Genomic DNA, 27,835 nt, shown 5'->3' on the forward strand with positions numbered 1-27,835 from the left:
TTCAACACTGAACTTCTAGCTCTGGAATAGAGACCTTGCTAAATTTATCATCCCTCTGCAGTCTATTTCTATGAAGTCTTATTCTTTAAATGTCATGAGGTATTTTTAAACGTAAGAGAGTTTTCCAAACTTTCATTAGAGACAGGGAGCTGTCCATTTCCCAAGCAGTGCATCAAGCTCAGGCAACCGCCTACCTATGACCAAAAGAAGACTCATATGAAGAGAACCAGGGAATGGTCTTGTGCACCTGATGCTCTAAAGCATTTTAAGGTCTTTCCTGTGTACCAACTCAGAATGCCATTTTTGGAGAGGAAACCAGACCCCAGGGCAGATTCACAGCTGGTGGACCAACCCAGAATACCATTTTTGGAGAGGAAACCAGACCCCAGGGCAGATTCATAGGCACGGCAATTCCATTCTTCTATGATGCCTTTACTCAAAGCCCCTCAGCATGCAGGCAGTCTTCCTGATGGTAAGACCCAAGGACGCTGTTTAAGAAGAAAAGGACAATGAATTTAAATGTTGACTCATTTCCATGTGCTTCCCTGTGTCTAAGGAATGCCTCCCAAGCACATGGGGGAGGTGAGTGGGTCACTGTGGCCTCAAGACAAAGGTGACTATCAATTTCTGGCACTGAATTATGATTAGAAATCGATAAACCCCAAAATGGCTTCTGTAGCATCATGTTCTCAGCTCATGATGGGCTCAGTGGGAGGCTGTGGCAGTGTGTAGGTGGTAGCAATCAATGAAAACTCAACTATTTTGATTTGAAGGGCTGTGGACATATGTATGTGAATATACACAGCCTCAATCTGCTCCATCTGACTCTGGAATTCTGGGTCCACATTTCTGAGAATCTGCTAGTCATTTCCTCGTGTACAGTCATTCTTTGATATTGCAAGGGGAGTGACAGTTTCAGGACTGCCAATGATACCAAAATCTGAGGATGTTCAAGTCCTTGATTTTAAAATGGCACAGTATTTGCATATAATCTAATGCCACTTTAAATCATCTCTAGATTACTTTAAATCATCTCTAGATTACTTATAATCCACAATATAATGTGGACGCTATGTAAATAGTTGTTGTACTCTGTTGTTTAGAGAATAATGACAAGAAAAAATATCTATGTGTTTTAGTACAGAGGCAGTTTTTCAGCCGGGCTCGGTGGCTCAGCCTGTAATCCCGTGCCTTGGAAGGCTGAGGTGAGTGGATTTCCTGAACCCACGGGTTCGAGACCCGCCTAAGCAACTTGGTGAGACCTCATCTCAACAATAAATCAAAAAATCGGTCAGGCGTGGTAGCACGCACCTGTAGTTCCAGCTGCTTGGAAGGCTGAGGTGGAAGGATCACCAGAACCCAGCAGGTCGAGGCTGCGGTGGCCGGGAGCGGCCACTGCACTCCAGTCTGGGTGACAGAGTGAGACTCCGACTCAAAAACAAAAAAACAAAAAAAACCATATATATATATATTTTTTCAATCCAAGGCTGGTTGAATCCACAGACTTGGAACCCACTGATATGGAGAGCCAACTGTATATTCTACCAGCATCTCGAGCTCAGAATGTCTAAAATAGAACTCACTTGTGTTTTTCTCCAAAACCCAGCTTTTTCTTTCCTTGTTTTATCTTAACGTAGTGGTAAGACCAAGTGAAATAGACTGAAAAACTGTAAAGAACCCTCAACTTTGCTTTTCCACCTCCCACACCCATGTAATTCTGCAGGCCACCTTGCTACCTCTTCTTTCATACCTTTTTTTCATTTATCTCTGCTATGGAGTGTTTTGAATTCAGGATTTATTTACCGATTCCTCAAATAAGTTTAATGGTTTCTTTATATTCTGTCTGTTCTGGTCCTCATCTCATCCACCTCACTTGTTAAAAATTTGATTTTTCAAAGAGTCATCTTTGCTTACAGAATAATGTCCAATTCCACCACATTATTTGCAATCTATCTACTGTCTTTCCTACCTTAGCTCTTACCTCACAACTCACACTCCCTCCCTTCCCTATGCACATGTGCACACGTGTGCGCGCGCGCACACACACACACACACACACACACACACACACACACACACACACACACACCCTTCCCCCACTATTTGTCCTCCAACTGCTGCTTATGTTTTGCCCTCAGTCACCTCTGCTAGATATGCTACAGCATAGAGGTTAAGCACATGGGCTCTAGAACTAAACCAGGAACCAGCAAACTAAAAACCTGCAGGGCTTGTATTTCCCACCACCTCTTTTCATAAATAAACTCAATGGAGAAGAAGCTATATGAAAATATGGGTGCCTCTCACAGTAAAACAGGCTGGACAAAAAAGTCCACACTACATGGTTTCATTTATGTAAATCTAAAAAATGCAAATTAATCTGTAGAAACAGAAGACAGATCCATTGTTGCCTGAGGAGGACGAGAGGAAGGAGTTACAAAAAGGCTTGAGAAAACTGGTAGGGTGATGGGTATGTTGCTTATCTTAATTGTGGTGATGATTTTATGGGTGTATTCATACGTCAAAATGTATCGAATTGTACACCTTGGATGCATGCAGTTTATCATATATCAGCTCTACTTCATTTTGAAAGAACACTTTATAATAACATTCAGCATCAAGTGTTTCCATAGTCTCAGCCACAGCTCACCTGAAGAGTTACTTATGTCTTGACAGAGAGGTCACTTAAATAATTTTCTCGAGTTTGGTCTTTCTGCTCTATTGTTAGTTCTAAGACTTTTAAACTTTCCAGGCCTTTGATCTCTCATCAAAGATATGGGAGGCCTGGACTTTATCATCTTCAAGGCACCTTCTAAATTTCTAGAGCTTCTCTGATCTCCACTTTAAAGGTTCATTTCACAGATACTTGGCTGGTACCTATACTTATTCAGGCAGTGGGTTAATGGTATATAAGTGTGCCTACCCTATCTTTGCTGTTGTTGATGCCTCTGTGTGAAAGCATGCTTCTTCTCTAAGAATTGCTCTGAAACAGCAGAAGCTCATCTGGCAAAAATGCCTTTACAGTATCAGAGAAATTTGGCTGTTCAGTTTTCTTGTTTGGACAAATTATTCTCTAAATTTTGCAATATATGATCTGACCTCATACACTTGTGTTTCCCTTTTCAAAAATCTAGCAATAATATGATATATTTAGTTAGGTTGAAAAAATTATACTGTTTTATAAAAAGAAATGCAAAACAAATAGAAATAGAAGGCAATAGGACAGACTTTGGAATGGAAGATATCACTGGGAAATTTTCTATTTCTGAGGACAATAGAACCAACACTAACTTTATATAGTGGTTTTAAGGTTGAGTTTACTGTTACAGGAATGTGTGAACTGCTTAAAACATCCCCAAACTCATGGTTGAACAACGTTCCATTGAGAGGAGAATTTGCTGGAGTTTCTCCAAAACCTGACTGCTTAAAATCCAAATGACCCAACACTAGCTTTTCTTAATTCTAGGCATGTTTCCTTAGCAACATACTAGCATTGTTAAGTTGCTTAAATAAATATGTCTTTAACATTGGTATAAACTAGCGACAGAAGAAACAGAGAAAACATCTTACTTAGACAATAAATCAATACTAGTATCTAGGTAGGCTGTTGGAATAGCCATGATATGACTTGCTAATTATTCACTTATCACTCTACATATAATTGGACATGGAATGGGCAAATATGGAAGAAAGTCTGTGCTGGACACATTCCCTATGTTATTTCGTTTATCCTTCACCATATCCCCTTGATGAAAGTGATTATTATTTTTTCCAACTTGCAATATAGAGAGACTGAGGCTGAGAGATATCTGAATGTTTGTCCAAGGTTACACAGCTGGAACATACTGGAGCAGGAATTTGAAGCCAGGTCTGGCTTACTCAAAATCCTATGCTTGTTCTCACACCCTGCTGTCTCAGTACTTATTGTGAAGTATTTGAATGATCATTTGACTATTTCCTTCACCTGGTGTTTTTAGTTTGCTGGTAGTTTCTTAGGGGCTCCCTGCTGCCCCACATGAGAGATTATAGAATTATGTTGTAATCATGGCGGGCTATTATCTCTGTAAACTCTCCTGACACCATCAATGTTTCAGGAAGAGTGGATAATCCTGGGTGGATGTGGAGAAATCTCAGTCTCTTTTTATTTGATATTAGGATTTTTTTTTTTTTACTATAGGCAGTTTTTGCACTGACTTTGTGAAGTTTTAAAAGTTGTATTTATTTTGGTTTAATAGTAAAGAATTTAGTTCTTCCAGATATTTTTTCCTCTGTGTGCCTGGCACTTCTTCTTCTTTTTTTTTTTTTTTGAGTTGGAGTCTCACTCTGTCGCCCAGACTGGAGGGCAGTGGCCGCTTCCGGCCACCGCAGCCTCGACCTGCTGGGCTCCGGCGATCCTTCCGCCTCAGCCTTCCAAGTAGCTGGAACTACAGGCGTGTGCTACCACGCCCAGCTAATTTTTGATTTATTGTGGAGATGAGGTCTCACCAAATTGCCCAGGTGGTTCTCGAACCTGCGGGCTCAGGCAATCCGCTCACCTCCGCCTCCCAAAGGCATGGGATTACAGGCTGAGCCACCGAGCCTGGCGCTTCTAAGTCCTCTTTAAGTCTTCTTTGTGAAATACAAGTTGCATATCTATGGCTAGAAGAGACAGTCAGGAGTTAGTCTCCCTGCTTCCAGCCTCACTCCCAGCCTTGTAGACATTACACTTGATGGTCCAGAGTGATTTTCTAAGACAATCATCTGGCCACATCACTCTCACTGGTATGTGAAAATCACCTTGACCTTCCAAGTACACTCGGGTGGGCTGTCCCAGAGGTCACAGGATTGAAAGACTCAAAGACCAAGTTAAGATGTAAAATTATATAGTGCATTACATCAATTTAAAGCACATTTTAAGCAGAAAGCAAGGGAAAGGGATTGGGTCAATGAATATATGTAGGATAGTGTATAAGCAGAGTAGAAAGACTGCCCTATCTAAATCCTTGAATACATGATGTTCATATATCTTGGTTCTTTCTCTGCCATTTTAGCCTTCCATGCTGATAGTATAGTTACAAGAGCCAGAGTTTAGGTTAAGAAAGGGGTACAGCAGCTGGGAGGCACTGGGGCCATCACCCCTTTGCTCTACTGGAGAGGCACAAGGGCAAGTAGATCTGGCCATCTAGCTCTAGCTTGCCTGTTAGCCTGGTGACAAGTATATATACTGTGTGTTTTAAACAAAGCAAAGTTGAGTCCAGAATGGGACCAAAATGGGTGTCACCAATGGGTTGACCAATTTAGGAATGACAGCTGTCAATAAGGTGCATGGTCTGAGCTTTATAAATATTTAAGATTTACTCTGTATTTTCATCCTCTCTATGAGCAAGTCACTATCTTGTGCTGTTTTTTCTCTATGTCTAACAGATTTCAGAGATTATCTCTTTGCTCTCCATACTTAACACATCCTATGAGTCTTATTCTATTCATCTCATTTGTTTTTGTTGTTTGCTATAGGAAAATTGGATAATGTAGCAAGCATACATTAAATCCTGTTTCAGATACTTTAAGAGTTCATTTTGGTCTAGAAAATAACATATAAAGTTCTTAGCATAGCCCAAAGCTTCTTATAATCTTCTCTTGGCTATTTTTTTGGACATGACCAATTTGGAAAAAAGAAAGACCAAGTTCATTGAAACATGCATTTGAAATGGTTTACTTAAGAAGGGTTAAGACCTAAAAATCTGCAAAATATCAGAATAGGGGAGTAGTCACAGGAATATAAAAAGAAACAAGAGTTGATCTTATAGAAGTAAAAAGTAGATCAGAAGATGCTAGAAGCCAAGAAGGGCAAGGAGAAAAAAGGGATAGGAAGGGATTTGTTAAAAGATACAAAATTATAGCTCAATAAAAGGAATATGTTCTTGTGTTCTATAACTGTGGGATGATTATACTTAACAATAATGTATGGTTTCAGCCAGCTAGAAGGAGGATGTTGAATATTTTCCAAAACAAAGGAATGATAAATATTTGAGATGATGAATATGCAAATTACCCTAATCTGATTACTATACATTGCATATATTGAAACATCACTATGTACCCCATAACTATGTACAATTCATATGTATAAATTAAAAAATAAAATAGAATAAACAACAAATGAATATCTTGAGAGGATGACATTAAGAAAGACTGAAAGAGAGATGAGGTAGGGAAAAAAAGAGATATCTGAGAGACAAACTGAAGCAAATTTAAATTAGGACAACAGAGCTAAGGAGAGAAATAAAGGTTAGCAAAAGACAAATCAAAAATTAAATTATAGTTGAATTCATATGATTGATGATTCAGGGAGCAACACAAATGTAGAGAGGGAAAACAGAGGCTGGAATGTGGGGGATCACCAGAATTAAGTAACAGACAGAGAAGAAACAGGAGTCAGGAGAGGTTGGATGCCAAAGTTCATGAATGGGGTAAACAATGAGGGTTATGTCCCTGAAGATGGGAGTGGTTGGTGAAGTTTCATGGTGATAAAATGGATGGGAAAAGGTGCACTAAACTTGGCAACTTGCAGATTATTAGTAACCAACAGAATAGCAGAGGAAATAACTGGCTGCCCCGTGGGCTTGGAGAACAGAGGGATCCAGGCTCATCACTGGTAACTGGGGCTTGGTAGAATTGGAGAAGAAAACTCACTTGTGGGCCACTCCAAAATGTCAAAGTGAATTAAGATAGCAAGAGGACAAGGCAGGGTCATGAGGGGGACTTTGGTGAACAGGGTGAAATTTGAAGAAAAGAGAATTAACAGAAAAGAAACATCTGAAGGTACCGGAAAAGGAGGAGACCATTGTTAAAATATGATTCCAAAGAATGGAGGAAAAGGGTAAGAACTGAAAAGTCAGAGGGGAGTTTAGCCTTGGATGAGGTGGCAGAGTCCTTACTCTGATGATAAAAGGAAAGCTTTGAGTTAAGTTTATATGTATGAGGAAGGGTTCTCATTCATTTACTCAGCAAGCATTCCCTGAGTGCAAGAGTTTCCCTGTGAGTTACAGGTGGGGTTGGAAGAAAAGAGGACCTAACTGTAGGAGAAGAGAGATTGGCCAAGTCTTTGGAATTTCAGAAGTATCAAATGTGGGAAACTGAATATTTGTTAACCGAGAGGATCTTGATACAGCTCTTGACTTAATCTGTTCTGGGATGCAGACCAAAAGAATCTAGAAGTGAAAATTTCCCTTGGCTACAAAAATGCAAGGGCTACAAAAGCCTCCAGTAGAACCATAGGCAAATACAGCACAAAAAGCACTGAATGGGGAGTCAGATCTGGGCTCTACTTATACGGTCATGGGAAATTCTTTCTACTATGTTTAGGGATTCAGAATTCACTTCAGTGACAGGAAGGATCGTTCTCCATTGATCTCAGACAAGTGGTCTGAGAATCACCTGTGCAGTAGGTTGAACATAGTACCCTAAAAATTAACGTATACCTGGAACCTCAAAATATGACCTGAAGTGTAAATAGGATCTTTGCAAATATAATTAGTTATGTTGAGATGAGGTCATACTGGATTATGGTAATCCCTAGATCCAATGATAGTATCCTTATCAGAAGAGGACACAGAAGAAGGCCATGTGAAGGCAGAAGCAGTGAATGGAGTGAGGTAGCTATAAGTCAAGGAATTCCAAAGATTGCAGGCAACTGCCAGAAGCTAGAAAGAGGCAGGGAGGAATTCTTTCATGGAGTCTTTATGACCTGATCATTTGATTTCAGACTTCTGGCCTCCAGAACTGTGAGAGAATAAATTTCTGCTACCGTAAGCCACCCAGTTTGTGGTCATTTGTTACAGCAGCTCTAGGAAACTAATATAACATGCATCAGGACTATCTGGGATCTTATTTAAATGCCATTTTTAAAGAATCCATTCTGATCCTGGATATTCTGAATTGTAAATATTAGGACTGGAGCCCTGGAATTAAAATTCTTAGGATTATTTATAGATGCTTCTTAAGAAGTTTAAAATGTGAGAACCACTGGCCTAATTATCCCTTAACAGCTCTGAAAAATCTGCAAGTTAAAATGACAGGACTTTCCCATACATATAGATGACATCCCCCCAGGTGAAGTGTGCCACTGCTATCCTATGCATATCAAAAACAGAGGACTTCATTCTCCTAAAGTACAGAAATAACAAGATTGTTTTTAAAAAAACATGCTTCTTAACAATTTCATGTATTTTGTGTTCTGACAGCATTTTAAAGATTAAAAACATATTAAGAGCTTTATTTTTCCAGAAGAGAAATTTGCCTCTGAGCAATTTGACAAATATTAAAATTTCTGTTAGTGTGCTTCTTTTCATGTCATTTTCTCTGTATGTTTCTCTCTTCTCTCATTTTATCTTGCCTTTTTTTCTTCCTCTGCCTTTCTTTATCATCTATCCACTCAGAAATTAGAGGCATAAACATTGTATATATTGATTTAATAGTTTTATATTCTTTATCCTGTAGGGCATGTAGAGAATATCTCACTGTAAGGACTGTCCTCACATCCCTAAGCTGTTTTTGGTGCAGCTCTTGATTGACAGAGGCTGTAGAGTATAGTACTTAAGAATGGAATGGAACTAGGCTATCCAGGTTCAACTCCCAGAAATTAGTAGTTAACTGAATTTCTTTTGACTGAACTTCTTTCTGTCTCTGTTTCCTCGAGTGTATTGTGGTTAAAAATAAGACCTATGTGTTAGCTCTAGCTTAGTTATGCTGCAGGAACAAATGCCTCACATTATCTTAGTGATTTCAGTGAACAGAAATTTACTTCCCACCGACATTAATGTCATCCTGGCTCTGCTGTGGGGCCCTAGGCCTCTCCATTTCTGGACCTTGGAAGCCTCAATTAGCCACACCCTGGATTTGTGGCAGAGGGAAAAGAGATCGAGCAGAGCCACATGAGGACTCTCAAAACTTCTAAGTGGTTCAGGCCATTTCTGCTCACATTTCTTTGTTTATGAAACAAGTCACACAAGATGCCAGGCATGGTGAGATAGGAAATATAATCCTCCAGAAAGGGTAAACCTATTTAGGAAGAGGAACAGCAAATACTGTCAACAAAAAATATAATCAGCCATGACAGCCTTATGGGATTGATGTATTAGACAAGTTAATATGAGTAAATCTTCCAATAATCTCTGGTGACCAGTGTCTACTAAGTACATCGTACATATCATCTATTATTAGCAAGGTCTGATGCAAGTATGAGAAAACATATATTAATTCACTTTTCAGTTTTAAGAATCCAGTGATCATGCCAAGGACGGTGCTATTTGGAACTGAGATAGATACAGAAATAAAGGTCTCAGTTTATGCTTTATAGGCTCTAAACCTGCATAAAAAGTGTGAGGAAGAGGAAATAATTGATGGCTCAGACTTCCAGATGGCTTAAGTGTGCCACCACCAGGGTCCCTAGGGAGCACCTCTGTACCCATTCCTCCCACAAAATTGGTTTGTATTTATTCAATGTCCCTAGTAGAGTGTGAGCTCCTTGAGAACAGTAAGTGTATCTTTTTCATCTTTGCACCCCAAAAACCTTCCCCAATGCCTATATAGTAGGTCATCAACTGTTTTTTTCAGTTGGAGTTGCACTCTGTTGCTCAGGCTGCAGTGTGGGTTCATCACAGCCTCAACCTCTTGGACTCAGGCAATCCTTCTGCCTCGGCTTCCTGAATAGCTGGACTACAGGCATGTGCCACTATGCCTGGATAATTTTTTTATTTCTATTTTTATTTCTGTAGAGACACAGTCTTGCTATGTTGCCTAGGCTGGTCTTGAACTTCTGGACTCAAACAATCCTCCCACTTCGACCTCCCAAAGTACTGGGATTACAGGCATGAGCCACTGCATTCAGCCTTCAACTTTTAAATTAAACTCATCTCCCTTTACATAGTCTGGCGGTGGGATGGTAATTTTGCTATCATTGGTAGGAACAGTTTTCTTCTGCTTGATGCCTCCAGCTTAATCAGGGTGCAAGGTCAAAGCAGTCAGCAGTCTGAAGTTTGCATCCATGCTGTGCCCAAACTTTGCACAAAAAGTGTAAAAACAGCACTTGGAAATGCATCATGTTTGCCAGGGTGATCAGTATGCATGCTTTACCTATGGCCACCGCTTGCTGAATTACAAGCCAGTTGCATTTAAATCTTATTTAAGGGGAAACAAATACATTTGAATTGAAATACACTTGACTTATTTTTGTTGATGCTTTGGTTTTCATTATTTTCTCTATGTGCGTGTCTTGCAAGTTTTATTTTAGTGGGGACTATAAGGAGATGATATTTCTAGTGAGATGAAGAGCTATAATTTCTCATCTTTTCAAACCTACATACGTATTATTTTAGGAAGGACAAATATCATCATCTTAGTGAACCAGAACCACTAGAATAGAGTGTTAGTTGTACTAATCCAGGCTCCTAGATCCCCAGCTGCATAAACCAGATGTCAAAAAGAGAGTCTATTCAGGTGATAGCCTTATGCAAATGTATGGCCATGCCTCTGTCCATAGTGGGTGTCCAGCTAATGCCATCAAGCTCATAAGCTGATAGGTTTTGTAACTATCATTCCAAAGCATTAGTCTGGAAGTGTACCTCTTTTCCCATTCTTATCTTAGATTCAGTATTTTCTGTTGTGGGAAGGAAATGCTGTGAACACAGGGATTGATCTGAAAATGCCATCTTCAGAGAACTCTTTATCTTGGGATACTTTTAAAACCCAGTGAGTATATCTTTATATCTAAAATATAGCCCCTTCCCCATTTGAAGTGTGGTAAATATTTAGAAACATTCAGAGTCTGAAGAGTCTTTGTGTATCAAGACCATGTCTTTTGGCTTCTCTCTTGAGTAGATTTAGGCTATTAAGAATGATGGTGACCTTGTGTTCTCACAAGCCTTACATGGTTCATATTGGGGAGCCATGTGATTGCTCTCAGAGACCCAGGAACTCTTTTTTTGAAATGGGCATCAGAGCTGTCATCATTATTTATTGAGATCTGACAATGAAGTTAGCAAACTTGCCACTGTGTGCTTACGTCGGCAGCACTGTACAAATAACTGTTTTGGAACAACCACCTTACTCGCCTGATCTGGCCCCCAATGAATTTTTTCATTACCCAGAGATAAGGCAAATATTGAAAGGAAGACATTTGATGACATTCAGAACATCAAGGGTAATATGATGGGGGCTCTGACGGCCATTCCAGAAAAAGAGTTTCAAAATTACTTTGATGGGTGGACTAAGTGTTGGCGTCAGTGCATAGCTTCCCAGGGGGAATATTTCGAAGGTGACCATAGTGATATTCAGCAGTGAGGTATGTAGCACCTTTTCTAGGATGAGTTCGTGAACTTAATTGTTGGACCGCATGTCTGTTGTTGAGGTTCCTGCTGTGAGTACTTCTTAGGTAGGAAATATGGAGGTGCTGTAGGGAATGCCTCACTGGATTGTCTGCCTGAAACACTTGATATTGGGGGCACTTATCCATTGGCTCCATCCCCCATTCTTGGATGGTTTCTCCCTAGAGGGCTATGGCCCTCACTCTCACTTGTTGGTAGCTCATTTATGCCAGTGGGGCAGGCACCCTGACTTCAGAGAAGGTGCAAGGGCTGGCTGTGGTTAAGAAGGGGGCCATGAGACTGTGTCTGAGCTCACAGGAACTGTCACCTGCTGCTGTGGCTGAAATCTGAGGTTGGCTGAGGATATATAATGTAAGGAGCAATGTGGTATATGGTCAGCCACGAGTGTATACAACTACAATGATATTTTCAACATTCCCTTTTATTTTCAAGATACACATTTAACTTCTTTTTGTTTTATTAATAGGTTGTATATGCTAGGCTGGTGCCTTGATCTTGCAAATACTTAAACAAACAAACAAAACCAGGTTCTACTCTTCCTTAACCCCCAGAATTAGATGTTCAGTTTCATATTTAGCAGAATTCTCCCATTTTCTCCCTACCCTTTACCCAACCTCATCTATTTCTCTTTGCGTCCTAAGAGGGAATAGTAAAGGCTTAACCATGGAGAAGCTTCGAGAACAAACAGCACAATAGAGGAATTTTGCAGACAGGTTATATGGTCTTTGAGTCCCATAAGTGTTTGACCTTGACAGACTGCAGACCTTGACTCTGTCTCTTGCTTTGTAAAGCTAAGGTGTCTTGCATTAGCTTCCTCCCTCAAAAATGAGGTCATGTATGCAAAGCAATTGGCACCTCTTTATCCATGTTACCTTCATTTTCCTATCATTTTCCTGTAAGACTGCCTTTTCTTCTGGCTGGGAAAAATGAATACTTAAAAGAAAAATAGTGACATTATTATTATTATTATTTTATTTATTTATTTTTTTGAGTTGGAGTTTCACTCCGTCGCCCAGACTTGAGTGCAGTGTCCGCCCCCGGTCACCGCAGCCTCTACCCACTGGGCTCTGGTGATCCTTCCAACTCAGCCTTCCGAGTAGCCAGAATTACAGGCGCACGCTACCACGCCCGCCTGATTTTTGATTTATTGTAGAGATGAGGTCTCGCTGCCCAGGCAGGTCTTGAACCCGCGGGCTCAGGCAATTCACTCACCTCAGCCTCCCAAAGGTGCGGGATTACAGGCTGAGCCACCGAGCCCGGCTCAGTGACTTTATTATTTTATATCTTCTGCCTTGTGTCTTTTGGCTTCTAGGTTTATCTAATTCACTGTTCTGCCAAAATGCTTCTCCCTTCGTTTCTTCAGCCACCCTTCATAAATTTGCTCTCATTTATTTATTCATTCATTTTTCACTTAATAATTCAATGATATGTATTCATTACTATATTGACTGCCTTCCTGAATTGGTCCAATCCTTCCTATTGCTAAATACAGTTTACAACTCTTCTACATTTATTTTCCCTCCCTCAACCTCTCTACTCATTTGTTTATTTAATTTATGCAGTTTTATATATTCACTTACTGTTCCTCCCCCCCAAAACATCAAGTACCTTCTTGATGCAAGGTACTATGCTCAGTTGTCGAGGATGGCAAAGGTAGCATATTCCCCCTCAAAGGCTATAAATGTGAATACAAAAAAGAAGTGCAATACTAGGAGCAGAATGATCATATACAAAATCAAAGTGCAGCTGAATTATTAGAGAGGTGAGCACTTAAAGGGGAGGGTCAGGGAGAGCAGAGAAGGGATGGCTGGGATAGAAAGGCTATCAAAGTAATAAAAGAAGACTGATGTAGGATATATTTCACCTGCCTTAATCCCTATTGGAAGCAAATTATTAATAAGATTAAATTTGCTAGGGCTTTCCATTCGTAATTGGATATGTATTCTGCTTTTTTAGGACAAAAGGATCAATTCACAAGGAAGCAGACTTAAATGAGAAATTTACTGGGGAGTAATTAGGGAGCAGGTTTTAGGGCATGTCCTTGTTAGAATCTCTTTAGCAAAATTTCCTTCAGCTTCAAAATCTGTGACTTTTGTGCTAGACAATAAGATCACAAAGTCAGTAAGACCCTAAAGGACTATAACACCTTAGGCATCAAAAGAAGACCAATTTGTATTAATCATACCATTAAAAAGTAAGAAAAGGTCTAGAATATTTTATAAAGTTTTTTTTTTTTTTTTTAAAGCAAGGGTAGAACCAATATCCACAGAAGGATCTTTTTGCCTATCCGTGAGAAAATTGTCCTCATCTCTTGGAAAGTGGCTTCATGGAGAGAGATTATCACAAGAAATCTGAAGACTGTCCTCAGCTTACCACTGCTGTGCACTGCTGTAAATTTATGGTTTAAGGTAGAGATTTGGCAGTGAATTGGGGATAAGATTCTTTTTGATCTTTTGTGGAGTCATTTGTTCTTTTGGAGATATATCTGCTCCAGTTTCATTCCCTCTCAAAATTGAGGTGCTCCATTCTTCTAGCCAAGATGAACAGGTTTATTTTGCACTGTGGTCACAATTTAGAGATCTTACTGAATGGGCTGCCAGTGTTTGCTTTATGATGTTAGGGACACTCCTTGTTGTAGTCTTAAGGCATGGGCTAGAACATATAACTGAAACCATGCAGGAAGAAATAAAAGGGAGGAAGGAGAAAAGAATGGGAGGGAGGGAGGAAAGCTGGAAGGAGGAAGGGAGGAAGGAAGAGAAGAAGAAAAGAAGAAGGAAAGAGGGAAGGAGGAAGGAAGGAAGGAAAATAGTAGCTCCCAAAAGTTTTGCATTATCAACAGACATCAGTAATCTAAGACATGAGTCCTCAACACCCAGGCCACAGACCTTAGGAACTAGGCTACACTACAGGAGGTGAATGGCAGGCAAACAAGCAAAACTTCATCTGCATTTACAGCCACTCCCCATCGTTCGCATTACCACCTGAGCTCTGCCTCCTATCAGATCAGAAGTGACATTAGATTCTTATAGGAGAATGAATTCTATTGTGAACTGCACTTACAAGGGATCTACATTGCATGTTTCTTATGAAAATCTAATGCCTAATGACCTGAGGTGGAGCTGAGGCGGTGAAGCCAGCACTGGGGAGCAGCTGCAAATACAGATAAGCATTAGCAGTGAGGTTGGACTGCACAGAGACCATCATAAATCAACTGCTTGCAGTCTCATATCAAAACCCTCCTCTCAGTGAGTGGCAAATGAGTTGATGTCTTTCAACTGTACAGCTGTATGTGGTAGCAGACTTTAAGTCAGAATCTGACTTATTTTAGTTAATGTGTGGCCTGCCTATTATTTTATTTACAACTTCCATCTATGCCTTTTTTGTTTTCTTATGGTGAGTTGTATAATTATTTCATTATATATTGCAGTGTACTATTAATAAAAATAAAGTACACAATAAATGTTATGACCTTGAAGCATACCGAAACATCTCCCAACCCCCATGCGCTGTTTGTGGAAGAATTGTCTTCCAAGAAACTGGTTCCCGATGCCAAAAAGGTTGAGGGCCACTGATCTAAGGTACAAATTAACACTGTACTCAGAAAGCCAGGCAAACAGTGAAATTTAATTCATACTTCTCAGAAGTAGGAAGCTACCAGGACAGCTCCTGGTATTGTCACTGATAGGAAAGACTCAATATCAGACGGAAGCTCCCCTGGCTCCCCTGACTAATAGGATTCATCATGTCTTACTTTTTCTGGAATCTTTCCCTGTTTAGTTGAGACTGCCTTCATCAACCTGGGTTCTCAAACCAAAACCTAGAACTCAATATTTTTTTCTATTTCCCTCTCTCGCTCCCCATTCACCTCCCAAATCAATCTCTGGGTCCTGTTGACCCTACCTCTAAAATACATTTCAAATCTTACTTTCATTTCAGCTGCTACCTCCTTAGAGTAAGTCACTTTCATCTTTGGCTTTTGACAGCTTCCTAATAGATCTTCTTGCCTCCATTAATGGCCTCTTTTAGCCTATCATACCCATAACAACCAGAGTAATTTTATATGCTCCACTTGCTTAAAACCTCCCAAGCACTTCCAGTGCATTTAAACAGCATTCAGGCTCTGTAACGTGTCATCTAGGACCTCATGTGATCCGCCCTCTGCCTACATCACTAGCTTCTCTCCTGCCACGCTCTCTCCTGGGCACAAGCTCCAGCCAGAATGGTCTTCTTTTTGCCCCTCCAACATGCCACTTTGCTCTTTCCGGGCTTCTGCCCTTCCTGTCCTCCCTGCCTCAGATGTCTGCATGGTGGGCTCCTTCTCAAATGTACCTACTCAAAGGAGACTTTTCTAACCATCTCACTTAAGAACTCTCTACCCAATGAAGTGCTCATGACAATAATAAAGTCACCTCAAAGAGGCCTTTCTGGAACCTTCTATATAGCAGCCAGTCCTCTGTTCCCAGTTACGTTCCCAGTTATGAAACCCCAGTTACGTTTCATCATATCACCCTGTTTTATTTTAAATAGAGTTGATAGAACTCAACCCTCTCCAAAGCTCAAGAACTCTACCCTATCTAAAATCACCTCATGTTCTTTAATGTGTGTATTGCCCTTCAGATCTCCTCACCCCAAATTAGATGGTAGGATCTATAAGTCCAAGGACCTGTTCTGTCTTATTTATCTTTTTATCTTCCACATGTAGATTGGCGTCTGATCTCACCGTAATGCTCAGTATTTTGTAAATATATGAATAGATAGTTTCTGCAATACCTTATTGAGATGAGTTGCTGTATTTCATTATTACCCTTAAATAGTGAAGCAGAAGATCTGCCAGCGGGAAAGAGGTGAGCAGTCCATAGCTGGATATGTTACACATGGCAGGCTCATTTGCTGATTCAAGACCCATTAAATGTGGTAGTATTTTTAGTAGGTTTTAATTAGAAGCAGGGTCTCCAGGAGGGTGCATGTGCTCAGGCTGAATAGCTGGGTCCTACCTTTCTCATACTTCACTGGGAAACTTCTTAGTAGATTTCAAAAAGGTCTCCGGAAAACTCCTTGTGGCTTTTACACCTATTATAGGAGGTACCACAGCTCTTCCTGAGACCTGAGGACCCCAGTGAGAATGAAATGATCTATTTGAGGTGCTTTGCCAAACTGACTCAAAAGATAAATATAATTTAAAATTAAGTTTATGAAAACAAAACAAAGCACCTCCCCAATCTCTGTTGGGTTATAAATCCAGAGAAAACAATCCATACCTGAAATTTTGTGAACAGAAAATAAAATGCTTTATTTCCCCTATTTCTCTGTCCCCCTCTTTCTTCTTCAGTCCCACCCTTTTTTTTTTTAAATTCCTGCTTTTACTTGCCTAATCTATTTTCTCTGGGGAGGATACCTGATAAAATATATGGTACTATGAGCTTAGTAAAATGCTTGTCGCAGCTCAACTAACCTAACAGAAGGTGCTAGTGGAAATGAAGGTAAGTTTTCTCTTTTTAAATATTTTTGGTGTTCATTATATCTAACACAGGCAACCATGTTGAGCATTTATTAACCACATCATTTGGATGTATAACTATATGCATCTTTCACTTTTTCTTTACAAGGGGACAAATTTAATATTTTATGCATTGTAGAAATTTTGATTCATGTGAAACAGAGTTCCAAGGGGAATCAAGTTGCCATTTTCCCTTTTTACACCATAGAGCAATATTCAGGTAAAGCAAAGTGATTATGGTAAAAGTATCACCCCCTTCCTTCCCCACCCCCACCCAAGCAAAAATGTTTCCAAATGTTCTCCCCCTCCTCTTTTGGAAGCAGGCTTTGTGGCAGATGGAAGGAATTTCTACTCCCTGCTTATGAGCAAAACCATCTGGTTTAGTTGGTTTGGTCAGGTCTTAGAAATACATTGACAAATGAATGTTTATTAGGGGTAACTTGCAGTTTTTCTGGTTATATTGCTCCTGGAGGGAATAACAAATTCATGTAATAAGAACAGTCTGGTTTAAAAAAAAAAGAAAAGTTCAAAATAATAAAAATTCACAGTCCACCTTGTGAAGTTGTACACCCCTAGTAATGCTCAAATATAGATTTTTACTATACACTCCCATTTCCTATCTGCCAAAAGAAGAAACAAATCTGCTAATATCTTAGTATCATCTTCCTCCAAGCAATCATCAATGATTTTTCTTTTAAATAGAGCTTTGATCATAATGTTTCCATTTGATTTTTATTATTAGCTCTAGCTTTTTAACGAAATAGAGCTTCCATAGGGTTACTGCAGGATAAGTAAAACAAAACAAACAAAAAAAGAAAATCCAGTCAGTGTACTTTGTTCATGATACCTTGTTCTCCATTTCCCATTCATGAGAGAATTAAACCATCTTCCGTGAGATAAGTCTTATTTCAAAGAGGTGGTGCTAAATGCATTTGCAGCAAGGTTACATTTGGGTGGTATTAACCAAAGGATTCATTAAAAGCTCTCTGTTCTGCAATAATAAGCAATTGAACATTCCATTTTTACAAACTTCTGCATCCAAGAACTCTTTTGCTTCCTCTTTATTCCAGTCATGTGACATTATCTGAAAAATCAACTAAGGGGTGTTATATAATTTATTTAATGGCAGCCTAAAGAGAATCAAATGATTATTTGTGATCATATTTATTAAGCTATAAAATGGAAAAGTGCATGTAATACATGCATCCAATATGAACCCTATTGCAGACCATAATTTTCCTAGTTATTAAAAAGAAAGGGAACAATGCAGAGAAATTGGTGTCTTACAGATTTTTTTCTTTAAATTCCTACCCGTTTCATTTTAAATTCCAGCTTTTTCTTCTCTCTATCTGGACCATCATTTACTTACGTGAAGAACTCTTCACATTCATTATTTCACTGATGCGACTTCACTGGCTTTTTGCTTGTAGCTGCCAGAGGAAGTCTCCCTTAGATGAGGCCATCCTGCTTTGAAAGCATAACAGTTTGTATGTTTCAACCTTCAGCTTGTATCTGCATCTTGCATCTGTTATTGATTCAGTTTTATGCCTGGGTTACTGATTAGCGTTGCCCCTCCCCTCTATTTGTCTAGATTGCCAGCTGAGTGTAAGCATCACTTTCCCTCTAGTGGAATGTGTCGACCTTTTGGCTTGATTAAGGATAAATGCCACTGACTCTCCACTTCTGGAAGTTGAGCGTTTTTGCAAAATCCCACTGAGATTTACTTATTTCTTTCTTGACAATGAATATTGAATAATATTCCATGCCATTTTAATGAGATGGTTGTGAATCTTTTTCTGGAGTAGAAAATTGGTGTGGGAAGCATCCACTGTAACTAAAGAGCCGGACATGAGACGTTTCTGTAATTTTTTTTTTATATTTCTAGTCATTTGTCATTACATTCTAATGTTTTGAAATCAAATGGACAGTGTATTTGTGTCTGAATCTGAACACTGTGAACATCTTGAGGATACCATAAACTGAAGTAGCTTCAAAATGTTAGCATCTTTTAAACACATCGCACTGAGACAAAGCCTGTTTTACATCTTTGTGGTTAATATGACACTGATGAAGCAATGTTCCAAGATGACTTGTCATTCTCCCTCTTCTCTTGTCCCCTCTCATAAAAATTAAGTGATGTACAAAAATTGCCTAAAGAACAGATGCCATCTTCTAGGGAATGTTTTAAATAGCCTGTATTTGTAATAGTCCTGTCTTTATAGCCAGTATTCTCCACATCTCTCTTTACTTTCTTCTTACTTATTGAAGCATTTGCATGTAGAATATAGAGGAAAAAACTTTTTTTAAAAAGGCAGATTTTTTTTTCTGAGATCATCTGTTCTTATTATAAAGTATCCACATGATGGGGTCCATTTTCTTCCAATGCCCTCACACTTTGCTGTTGTTAAAGCAACTGTTACATCATTCTTAGTCCTGGATTTGATGAGATAACAAAGAATGCTATCCAATGAGTTAAAGTGTACAGAAAATTCTGTTATAATGTATACAATTTAGATAATACTGAGACAAGCATGCACAAAGTAGGATAAGCTGAGACTGAATTTAAAATGGTTTATGATATAATTACTTTTTCCAAGATTCATTGCTCTCATGGCGTTAGTACCCAATTTTGGGTACATTTGATGCACTTTAAGTTTCTTTACTAAATATTCAGGATTTTTGTCAATTTGGATCATACTTGGGCTTTGGGTGCATCCTGAAAAATCTTATAAATTATTTGCTGCATACATTGAAAACTTGCTGCATACATTGAAATCAAAAGAAACCTATTTCACTTTGAAAGTCTGTTTACTTTTCAAGAAGATAATTCTTCCAAACTCCGACTATCAAATAACTCTTAATCTACAGAGAATAGGAATATAAATTACTCAAAATTAAAAGATGCAGTTTAAAATTACCTAAAAATTTCTACCCAGGTGATACTATTTTTTTTCTTTCCTAAACAGTATAAATTACCTTTAGTCTTATATGTAGAGAAGCTAGTAGTGAGTGAAAGTTATATGATAAAGCTTTCAAAATTACTTTGAAATCTGTTGATATTAATTAATGGTTACTAAATAAATAAAACCTGCACAGACGCTGATTATCCAGGCACCTGTTAAAGCATTTACTGTGTTCCTAGCTCTGTGCTTTGTATATGTTGGAGCCCAGTATAGGTTTTCTGAAATATTTCACATCCATAGGGATATATTAGCCACTTACATATTTCATTTTTTAAGTTGTTTTCAGGGATAGGGCTTTCCACATATTGATCAACTAATCCAGAAATATTTAATCCACATGGGCTCAAATATTCACTTAGAAAGAGCAAGCGTGGTATGACTTCTGGTTCTATGCGATCTTTTTTGTCTTTCAAATCTATAAATCAGTTCAATCAAGACACACATTCTAAAGTAACATCACATCTTCTCCCCTCATTAAGTGAACTGTTTTAAACTTTGGTGTCTCTCTACCTTGCCATCTTTCTTTGTCCCTAAATATCATCATTTCTTATTACCTCTGATTCTTAATACAGTCCACTTGAACTTCAGCACAAGCATCATGAGCATGTATCTCTTGAGACAACTTGTTTTTTTCCTCTGTTTAGTGGCACTTGCTACTGAACATTCTTTTCATCTGAGAAGGTCCAATTTCATTATTTTCTTATTTCGTTGTTTAGGCCTTTGGATCCTTTTGGAGGATGATGAACAATGAGAATGTTCTGAGGCCCCTCACATTCCCTTCAGGAGCATTATTTAGAATGGGATTTAAGTCTTGACGTGATTACATTGCAGAGTTTTCTAGGGTGATTTCTACAGTCACTGAATTCTGATAGGACTATGGGCTAATGGAAATGTCAAATTAGGTCAGCATACATTACAGAGTCTTTTCTCATCCAATTGATGGGGACTCTCTAAAAGCCAGACTGGTGTAATATGCCTAAATGACCCCCCCAAAATTTGATCCATTTTCCATATCTTCAAGGAATTCATCTGAATTTTGAAAAATAAATGGTTACTACCTACTGTTGCCTGTAAATGTTTGCTTATTGCCATTGGTATTTGAATACCTTGTAGCTAAGATAAAGGATGATACTTATATCTTTCATGACCAGGTCATTGTTCATTGTGCTTGAATTGAAACCAGACTGAGCTGTGGGAGGGATATCATTCCTTGAATGCTACCGAGTCATGTGCACCAGTGTGGCTTTGACGATCCTGATGCATGAACACTGCTTTGAGAATTGATTCTAACTTTGGCACTTACCACCGTCCTTAGGCAAAGGACCTGAGACCCTGTACGCAGGGCAGAAGCTCAACGACAACGAGTGGCACACCGTCCGCGTGGTGCGGAGAGGAAAAAGCCTAAAGTTAACGGTGGACGATGATGTGGCTGAGGGTAAGTGTCACTGCGGGGATATCCATCTCTCTTTAGTCTCCCAGTCCTTTCAGTCATTCAGTGAGCAAATGGTGTCTTTCAAAACCTTTTGCTTTGTGTAATAGAAGTCACAAGTTATGTTCTCTGTTGACGAACTCAGGCAAGGCTAAGATGGCCTTCCTCTGTATTTTACAATCCCTTTTCATTGATCTGTATTATGGAACTTCCCCACTACTGTAATGATATATTTATGGGTCTCTCTCCTTAGGAATAGAGTATATGTCTAGAGAACAGATGGAGGGTTCTACAAATCCTTTCATTATTCAGTCATTAAAAAATCACTTACCAATCATGCTCCTACATGCCAGCTCCTCACATCAATATAGAAGAACAAACCATACATTATAGAACATTACAGGTGAAAGTAAGTACCTAAAACAGCACATGCTACTTAGAAGGGTTAAATACGACTTGGTTTAATTAATCATGCATTTGTTTAATCATTATCAATTGAGCACCTAGTCTGCATGAAGCACTATTTTAGAAGGCATTGGGAATAGGGTGAGAAACAAGCAGGTAAATCCGTGATCTGGTAGAATTCACATTTAGGAGGACAGTGAATAAATGAATAAGTCTGTGTGTACGTCATGGACCATTCGGAGCTCCACACCACCAAAAGTGTTTCCTGAGAGGCTATTCTGTGTCAGAAGCATGCTAGAATTGTTGAAAATAAAAAGGAAATTCAAGAGATTATTTGTTTTCCCAAATGATGAACCAATCAAGTCAATTAAATAGGACTCTGGTATTTTGAAATTAGGTCAAGAATATATAAGGAGATACTAATTTTGAAGGATGGGATGAGATTATAATTTTTCAGTCAAAAGAGACTATAACCAACTTGGACTGGAGAAATCAGGAGTGATTTAGGAAGATAAAACTCCAGCCAGAATTTGATGGGTAGGTTTAATTGGTGAAGAGAGAAAGTATCTTCAAGAGCCATTCTACATGCTCCATCCTATAAGTTTACATTACACTGTCTGATATTTCAGAACAGTATACATCTGTAGGACAGAATTCTTGTCTATATGATACACATGAGGCAGCATGAAGTATTACTTGTAACCTTGTTGGCGTCAAGTCTGGGGGGCCCTGGCCCTGGCATTAATTCTCTGCAGGATGTTGGGGAAGTTACTTGTCATCCCTGGGCCTTGTCAAATGAAGTCAGTGTCCTAAGCCGTCTCTACAGTTTCTCCTGTGAATAAGACAGTCAGGTTATATTCAGAAATCCTTAGGTTTAATACAACCATTGCCACTAGAATGCTTATGCCTTTGGGATAGATATACTACAACATTTCCCCCTCATTTTCTCACATTTAAAGTGGAAATTCTGTTATTTCTAAGGCCCTATCCAGCATCAATTATCTGTATTTGAATCTTATAATTCTATATTCATGAATCTGATCTTCTGGAATCAGGAATTATAGTGAAGCGTATATGTATGTGTGCAGGTGTGTGTGTGTGTGTGTGTGTGTGTGCGTGTGTGTGTGTGTTTGTGTGTGTGTCTATGTGTATGTAGAGAAAGACAGTCTGCTAACAGAGTAAGAGCATCTATATCCAGTAGGCATTAGGTACTCTGTTAGCTGTCTCAAGCATATCAGCTCCTTTAATCTTCTGTAATTTGCCATAACCTTTCAAGGTAAGTGTTCTTAATGTCATTTTACAGAAGAGGAATGTGAAACTTTGAGAGAGTTGTATAATTAAGCTCCAAATAGATTTCTGTGTGATTCCACAAAATCAAGCCATGTGCTGAGCTTCACAGTCCATCATAAGAACATGACCAATCCTACAATATAGGAAAAATAGAGTGGAATGGGTTGGAGTGAGGTGAGGAATACAATCGCTTATTAAAGTCTCCTTAGAGGTTGTACATGAGGTAGACTACAACACTCAACCTCACCCTCACAAAAAAGCAAAGACGGATGACGGAACCACAGACACACTCCAAAATGCTCCTGTTACCCAGAGGCATCACTTACGGGTGGGAGGTGAAGTGACAGAACTATATGCCTTAAGGATAACTTAGTGTTATGAAATGAACATAGAAAAAGAGATATATGAGTGGTTATACTGTTTAGAACCCACAGTCAACCAGAACTAATTATTCAGGAAATTCTCATGAGCTGTTAGTGCAGTAGGCGCCTGCAAATGCCATGGTGACAAGTCACAAGTCTCTTGTTAACTCCTCTGGGCTTGTTTCTGGAGTAAAGGGTGGCACGATTCACAGCGTGTTTTGAATAGCAGCCACTAGATGGCGACCTTACCCTAGTTGCTCCTGACAGTGAATTTCTTTTTCTTTGGAAAATGGATGCCCTGAAAGTATAATCATAAAGAACTGCATCACTAAGGGCACTGTCATGTGTATTCTCTCTCTCTCGGGGTCATTATTCTTTTATAAGCGACTTTTGTATAAAGGTAATTACAAAGTATGCTTTCTTTTACCACTGATAATTAAGAAGCAAGGCTAAGCCATGGAATGCCTGAGTCATCTGGGAATTTGATTTTTGAAGTTAATGAAGCTCTTTCATTTGCAGGCTCACCCCCAGCTTCATTGCTGATAGAAGAAAGAAACCAGATGGATAGAAAAATTGGGAGAGGAAAAGAGCTGTTTTGCTTATAAGCTACAACTTTGGGTTTCTTTTTACAGTGATAAAGGGTTGGGGCATTTTAATTTTAGTTCACTGAAGTCATAAAATCAGACAATAAAACTAAAATACCACATAGTCCCCAGGTTATTAAGTAATGTCTTATTGGCTTATTTGGTAATTCCTTTCATGCTGTTTAAGGTCCTCCCATGTGCCAAGTTTTCATTTAGTTTGTAGAAATGATACAAAGAATAGGTGAGATCCACAAAAAATCAAAAGCAAGGGTGGAAATATTCCTTCACCTGGTGTTTTTCATTTAGTGTAATATGATTATATTCTTGGAAAAGTATTAAATTCAGTTGACAGTTAATAAGGATTGATTAAGTGAGATGCATTTCTGTAAATAAGAATAAATGAAAAGCATGCCTCACTTGGGTTATTCTTTTCAGAACTGGGGTCCAGTGCTGCATGAACTGCCTACCCTGCCCAGAACTACTTGACAGTATAAGCACTCACCCTTGGCTGGGTGCAGTGGCTCATGCCTGTAATATCAGAAGTTTGGGGGCTGAGGTGGGAGGATCATTCGAGGCCAGGAGTTAAAGACCAGACAGGGCAACATAATGAGATCTCATTTCTTTAAAAAAAAAAAAAAGCTAGATATGGTGGTGTGCAACTGTAATCCCAGCTACTGAGGAGGCTGAGGTGAGAGAATTGCTTGAGCCCAGGAGTTTGAGGCTGCAGTGAGCTATGATTGTGTCACTGTGCTCCAGCTTGAGCTACAGAGGGAAACCCTGTATCTTAAAAAAAAAAATCACCTTTCTTTTAATGCCTCTGTTCCATGTTGACTTTTTTCCCCTTTCCTCGCCTACACAGCCACATACCAACACCAAGTTGTTAAAAAGTCATTTTCCAAAGTTTTCCATTTGCAACTTGTTTCTCGTATTAATAATAATAAAAAAGAAAAACTTGATTAAGTAGGGTTGAGAAATGTTAGGTTAAACAAAAGAAAGTGGAGCTCTTTATTGTAAGACTTATTAGAAGACTTTAATGAACATTGCTAATCATGGCTAAGTATGCAGTATTTGCCAAATGCATTTGGCTCCAGAAATTTGGCTCTCTTTAATAAAGCATTTGACAGCATATGCTTTTGAAAAATTCTGATATCACAGAGAAGGGGGTAGGACCAGAGGAGCTACAAAATTGTGAGCAACATGTGAGAATCCTTTACTAGGACTTCATAAGCCTCACGTTCTTCTCTACAGTCTGGAAACCATAGGTGATAGAGTGGCTTCCTCTCAGCCTTTTCCATTTATTACTGTTGTTGTTCATATATTTTTTGTAAAGTTCTTACTGTTGGCCTGGAGCCTCATGTGCCGAAATAGTGACAATTCAAACTCTGACCCCAAAGCAAATGTCTCAAATACTAGCTCCTTGTCCAGAAGTTAGGAAGGCAGACCATGTTGCTTAAATACCATGGGATACAGGAAGTGGGCCCTACTTAAAAAGAGCTTGTGTTCTGATAAAAGAAAGAATAACAATGCGTGAAATAACCAGAAATGATGAAATCATTTCAGAGAAAGGAAAAAGTATGGATGCTGCATAATTAGTAATAGCTGACAGTTCAAGCCACGGGCACTGTTTTAAGTACTTTACATGCGTTGATGCATTGAACTGGATAAGCCCTATTTAACCGATGAGACACTGAGGCATGGGAAAGTTCGGTAACTCCCTTGAGGTCATCCTGGGAAGAAGTCATGGAGCCAAATGCAATGTCAGGTATCCCAGCCCTAAAGACTACATGCTCAAATTCTATGCTGTTGTTGCCTCATGGGAAGTTAAAGCTTGAACCTGGCCAGAATTTTCCATAGATGTATGTTCTTCATCACTCCGAGGGCTGGTCTGTAGACTGAAATATGAAAGTGAATTTCATGAATAGGAGTGAAGGAAGCAAAGCTGCTTTAGGGAAGGAGTTGAATAGATTACTCATGAATTAGACGGAATGACATGCTGATACTTGGCCATAGGGAAGAAGTGTGAACTCATTACAACAGCTTCTGCATGGAAATTTCACCAGTTCAATTCCACCTACTGCTTTTCTTGGGTGAAGATGTAAGGAATAAATCAAACCTCCCCCGCCCCCAAGACAGTTTATTGTACAAGTAAAGATATGAGCTTTGGAATTAACACACCTGTGTTCAATGTGGGTGTCTACCATTTAACACCTGCATGAATCTTGATCAGATTACTTCTGCCAGCTAAATGTCCTCTCCTCTAAAGCAAGTAAATGAGACCTATCTACAATTTTCCTGGGACACGTGATGGTGGTTATGCAGTGCTTGGCACAGTGCCTGCCGTACAGGGAATTTTCAGTAGTCTTGGATTTTCCTTGTAATCTCTTTCCCAAGTTACTTCTCTTTCCTCTGATGTTTGAAAGCAGCTGCTGTGAGGTATGAATATATTTGCCCCTCAAATAGAAAAGAGGTTCAGTTGGCAGACAGCATTCAGAGATGATGAGTCTGAAGTTCTCATCACTAATATTGCTTAGGTGACATACAGATTTTTAAAAAACAATTTCTTTGTTAGTTTAGCGCAGATTTTAAATTTCCAGCAATCTTTTTGTGCTTTTCTGAGGTATAGTAGCATACTTTTCTCTTCTTTTTTTGAGTCTCTATTCACAGAGGAGTGAGTTCCTTTAGCATATAGCGAAACCTATTTTTTTCTAATTTAGTCCCCCTTCTCCTCCCCAACTTTTAGTTGAAGCTTCTGTTTGAGTCATCCTAAACCCAAACTCAGTCTGTGTTCCTGGGCTAAGCTGCTAAATTCTACTGTTAGCTTCTCTTACTTACCCAAGCCTGTGCTCAGTCTCTCTTCTATCTCAATCAACATCTTGTATTTTTCTTCTTACTCTGTAAAATTGATTTTCTGGTGAGAGGAATTTCCTAACCCCTCAATCCTAGAAGTCAGTTTACCCAGAATTTCTCTAAAAGCTCCCAGTTGACTTTAAAATTGTCTCTTCAGAGGTTTTGGAACTCCAATCATCACCAGAGACTACTTGCTCATACTTCTTAGTTCTCATCGTAGATTTTTTTTTATTTGTAAAATAAGAATTAGCATGACTACTAATGTTACCATAGTTTGGTTTCTCTTTTGCCATAAAGATTGGCTATGAGTCTCTCTCCCCGCCTCATTCTCCAGCTCCAGCCCGCAATTCTGGTACAAACAGCTACCGCCAAATTGACATGGGATGTTTATTTCAGTCACTCCTTGTAAGTGAGCATGTAAATTTAGGTTATATTATTTTTCATTTTCATGACCAGTACAATTTTCAATACTAAGTTATTTTATGCAGTAATACTTTTTCCTAGCAGATTGGTTTTATCTTGATTTTTGTTCTACTACATTTTTATATTTAAGTTAACCAACATTTTTTTATATTAAGAGAATGATTTATCACTAGTTGTCAAAAGACCACAAAGAAGCTCATCAAATGTAAGTCTGATTTTTGTGCTTATGAGCAATTCCTTAAAATCTGAGTTTGTTCCCAAAGAGATGAAATCAATACTGAGCATCTAAGGGCGTGATATGACTGAATCTCCAAGACATTGAAATTCAAGAGACCCAGGAAAATACAACCTTTTCTTTTTGTCACCTGAGTTCTAAGCATATAGAGGAAAAAAGAAAAAACAATGCAGATGGAAATGAAATATTATTTTTAGTAGTGATAGCACTGTTATTAAAATATTGCTTATATCTACTGAACTTCAGAATTAGAGAAAATTGCCTACTTGAATACTAGTTGAGTACAGGACAGGCATCCTCTGTGGAAGCAAGGTCTGCTCCTGTGACACCCATGCTGTGGATAAGTGGAGTCCAGTGGGTGCTGCCTGAAGGTAGCTTCCTCTAGCAACGAGGAACAGGACGTGTCAGGGCTGAGCTATGCATATGTAGCTTCTCTTTGC

General features: G+C 39.0%; 1 protein-coding gene across 1 annotated transcript in view; it reads left to right on the top strand.

The window, feature by feature from the left end:
- LOC103251212 (neurexin-3-like) overlaps nt 1–27,835 on the top strand; it is a 105,646-nt gene that overhangs the window by 54,217 nt on the left and 23,594 nt on the right. The window contains exon 2 of the mRNA XM_021708446.1: nt 21,136–21,255. Within this exon, the coding sequence (XP_021564121.1) occupies nt 21,136–21,255 (120 nt within the window). The remainder of the gene's footprint in view (nt 1–21,135; nt 21,256–27,835) is intronic.

This window comes from Carlito syrichta, unplaced genomic scaffold, assembly GCF_000164805.1.
Source record: "Carlito syrichta isolate Samal-C Ts95f unplaced genomic scaffold, Tarsius_syrichta-2.0.1 Scaffold137202, whole genome shotgun sequence".
NCBI classification, from domain to species: Eukaryota; Metazoa; Chordata; class Mammalia; order Primates; family Tarsiidae; genus Carlito; species Carlito syrichta.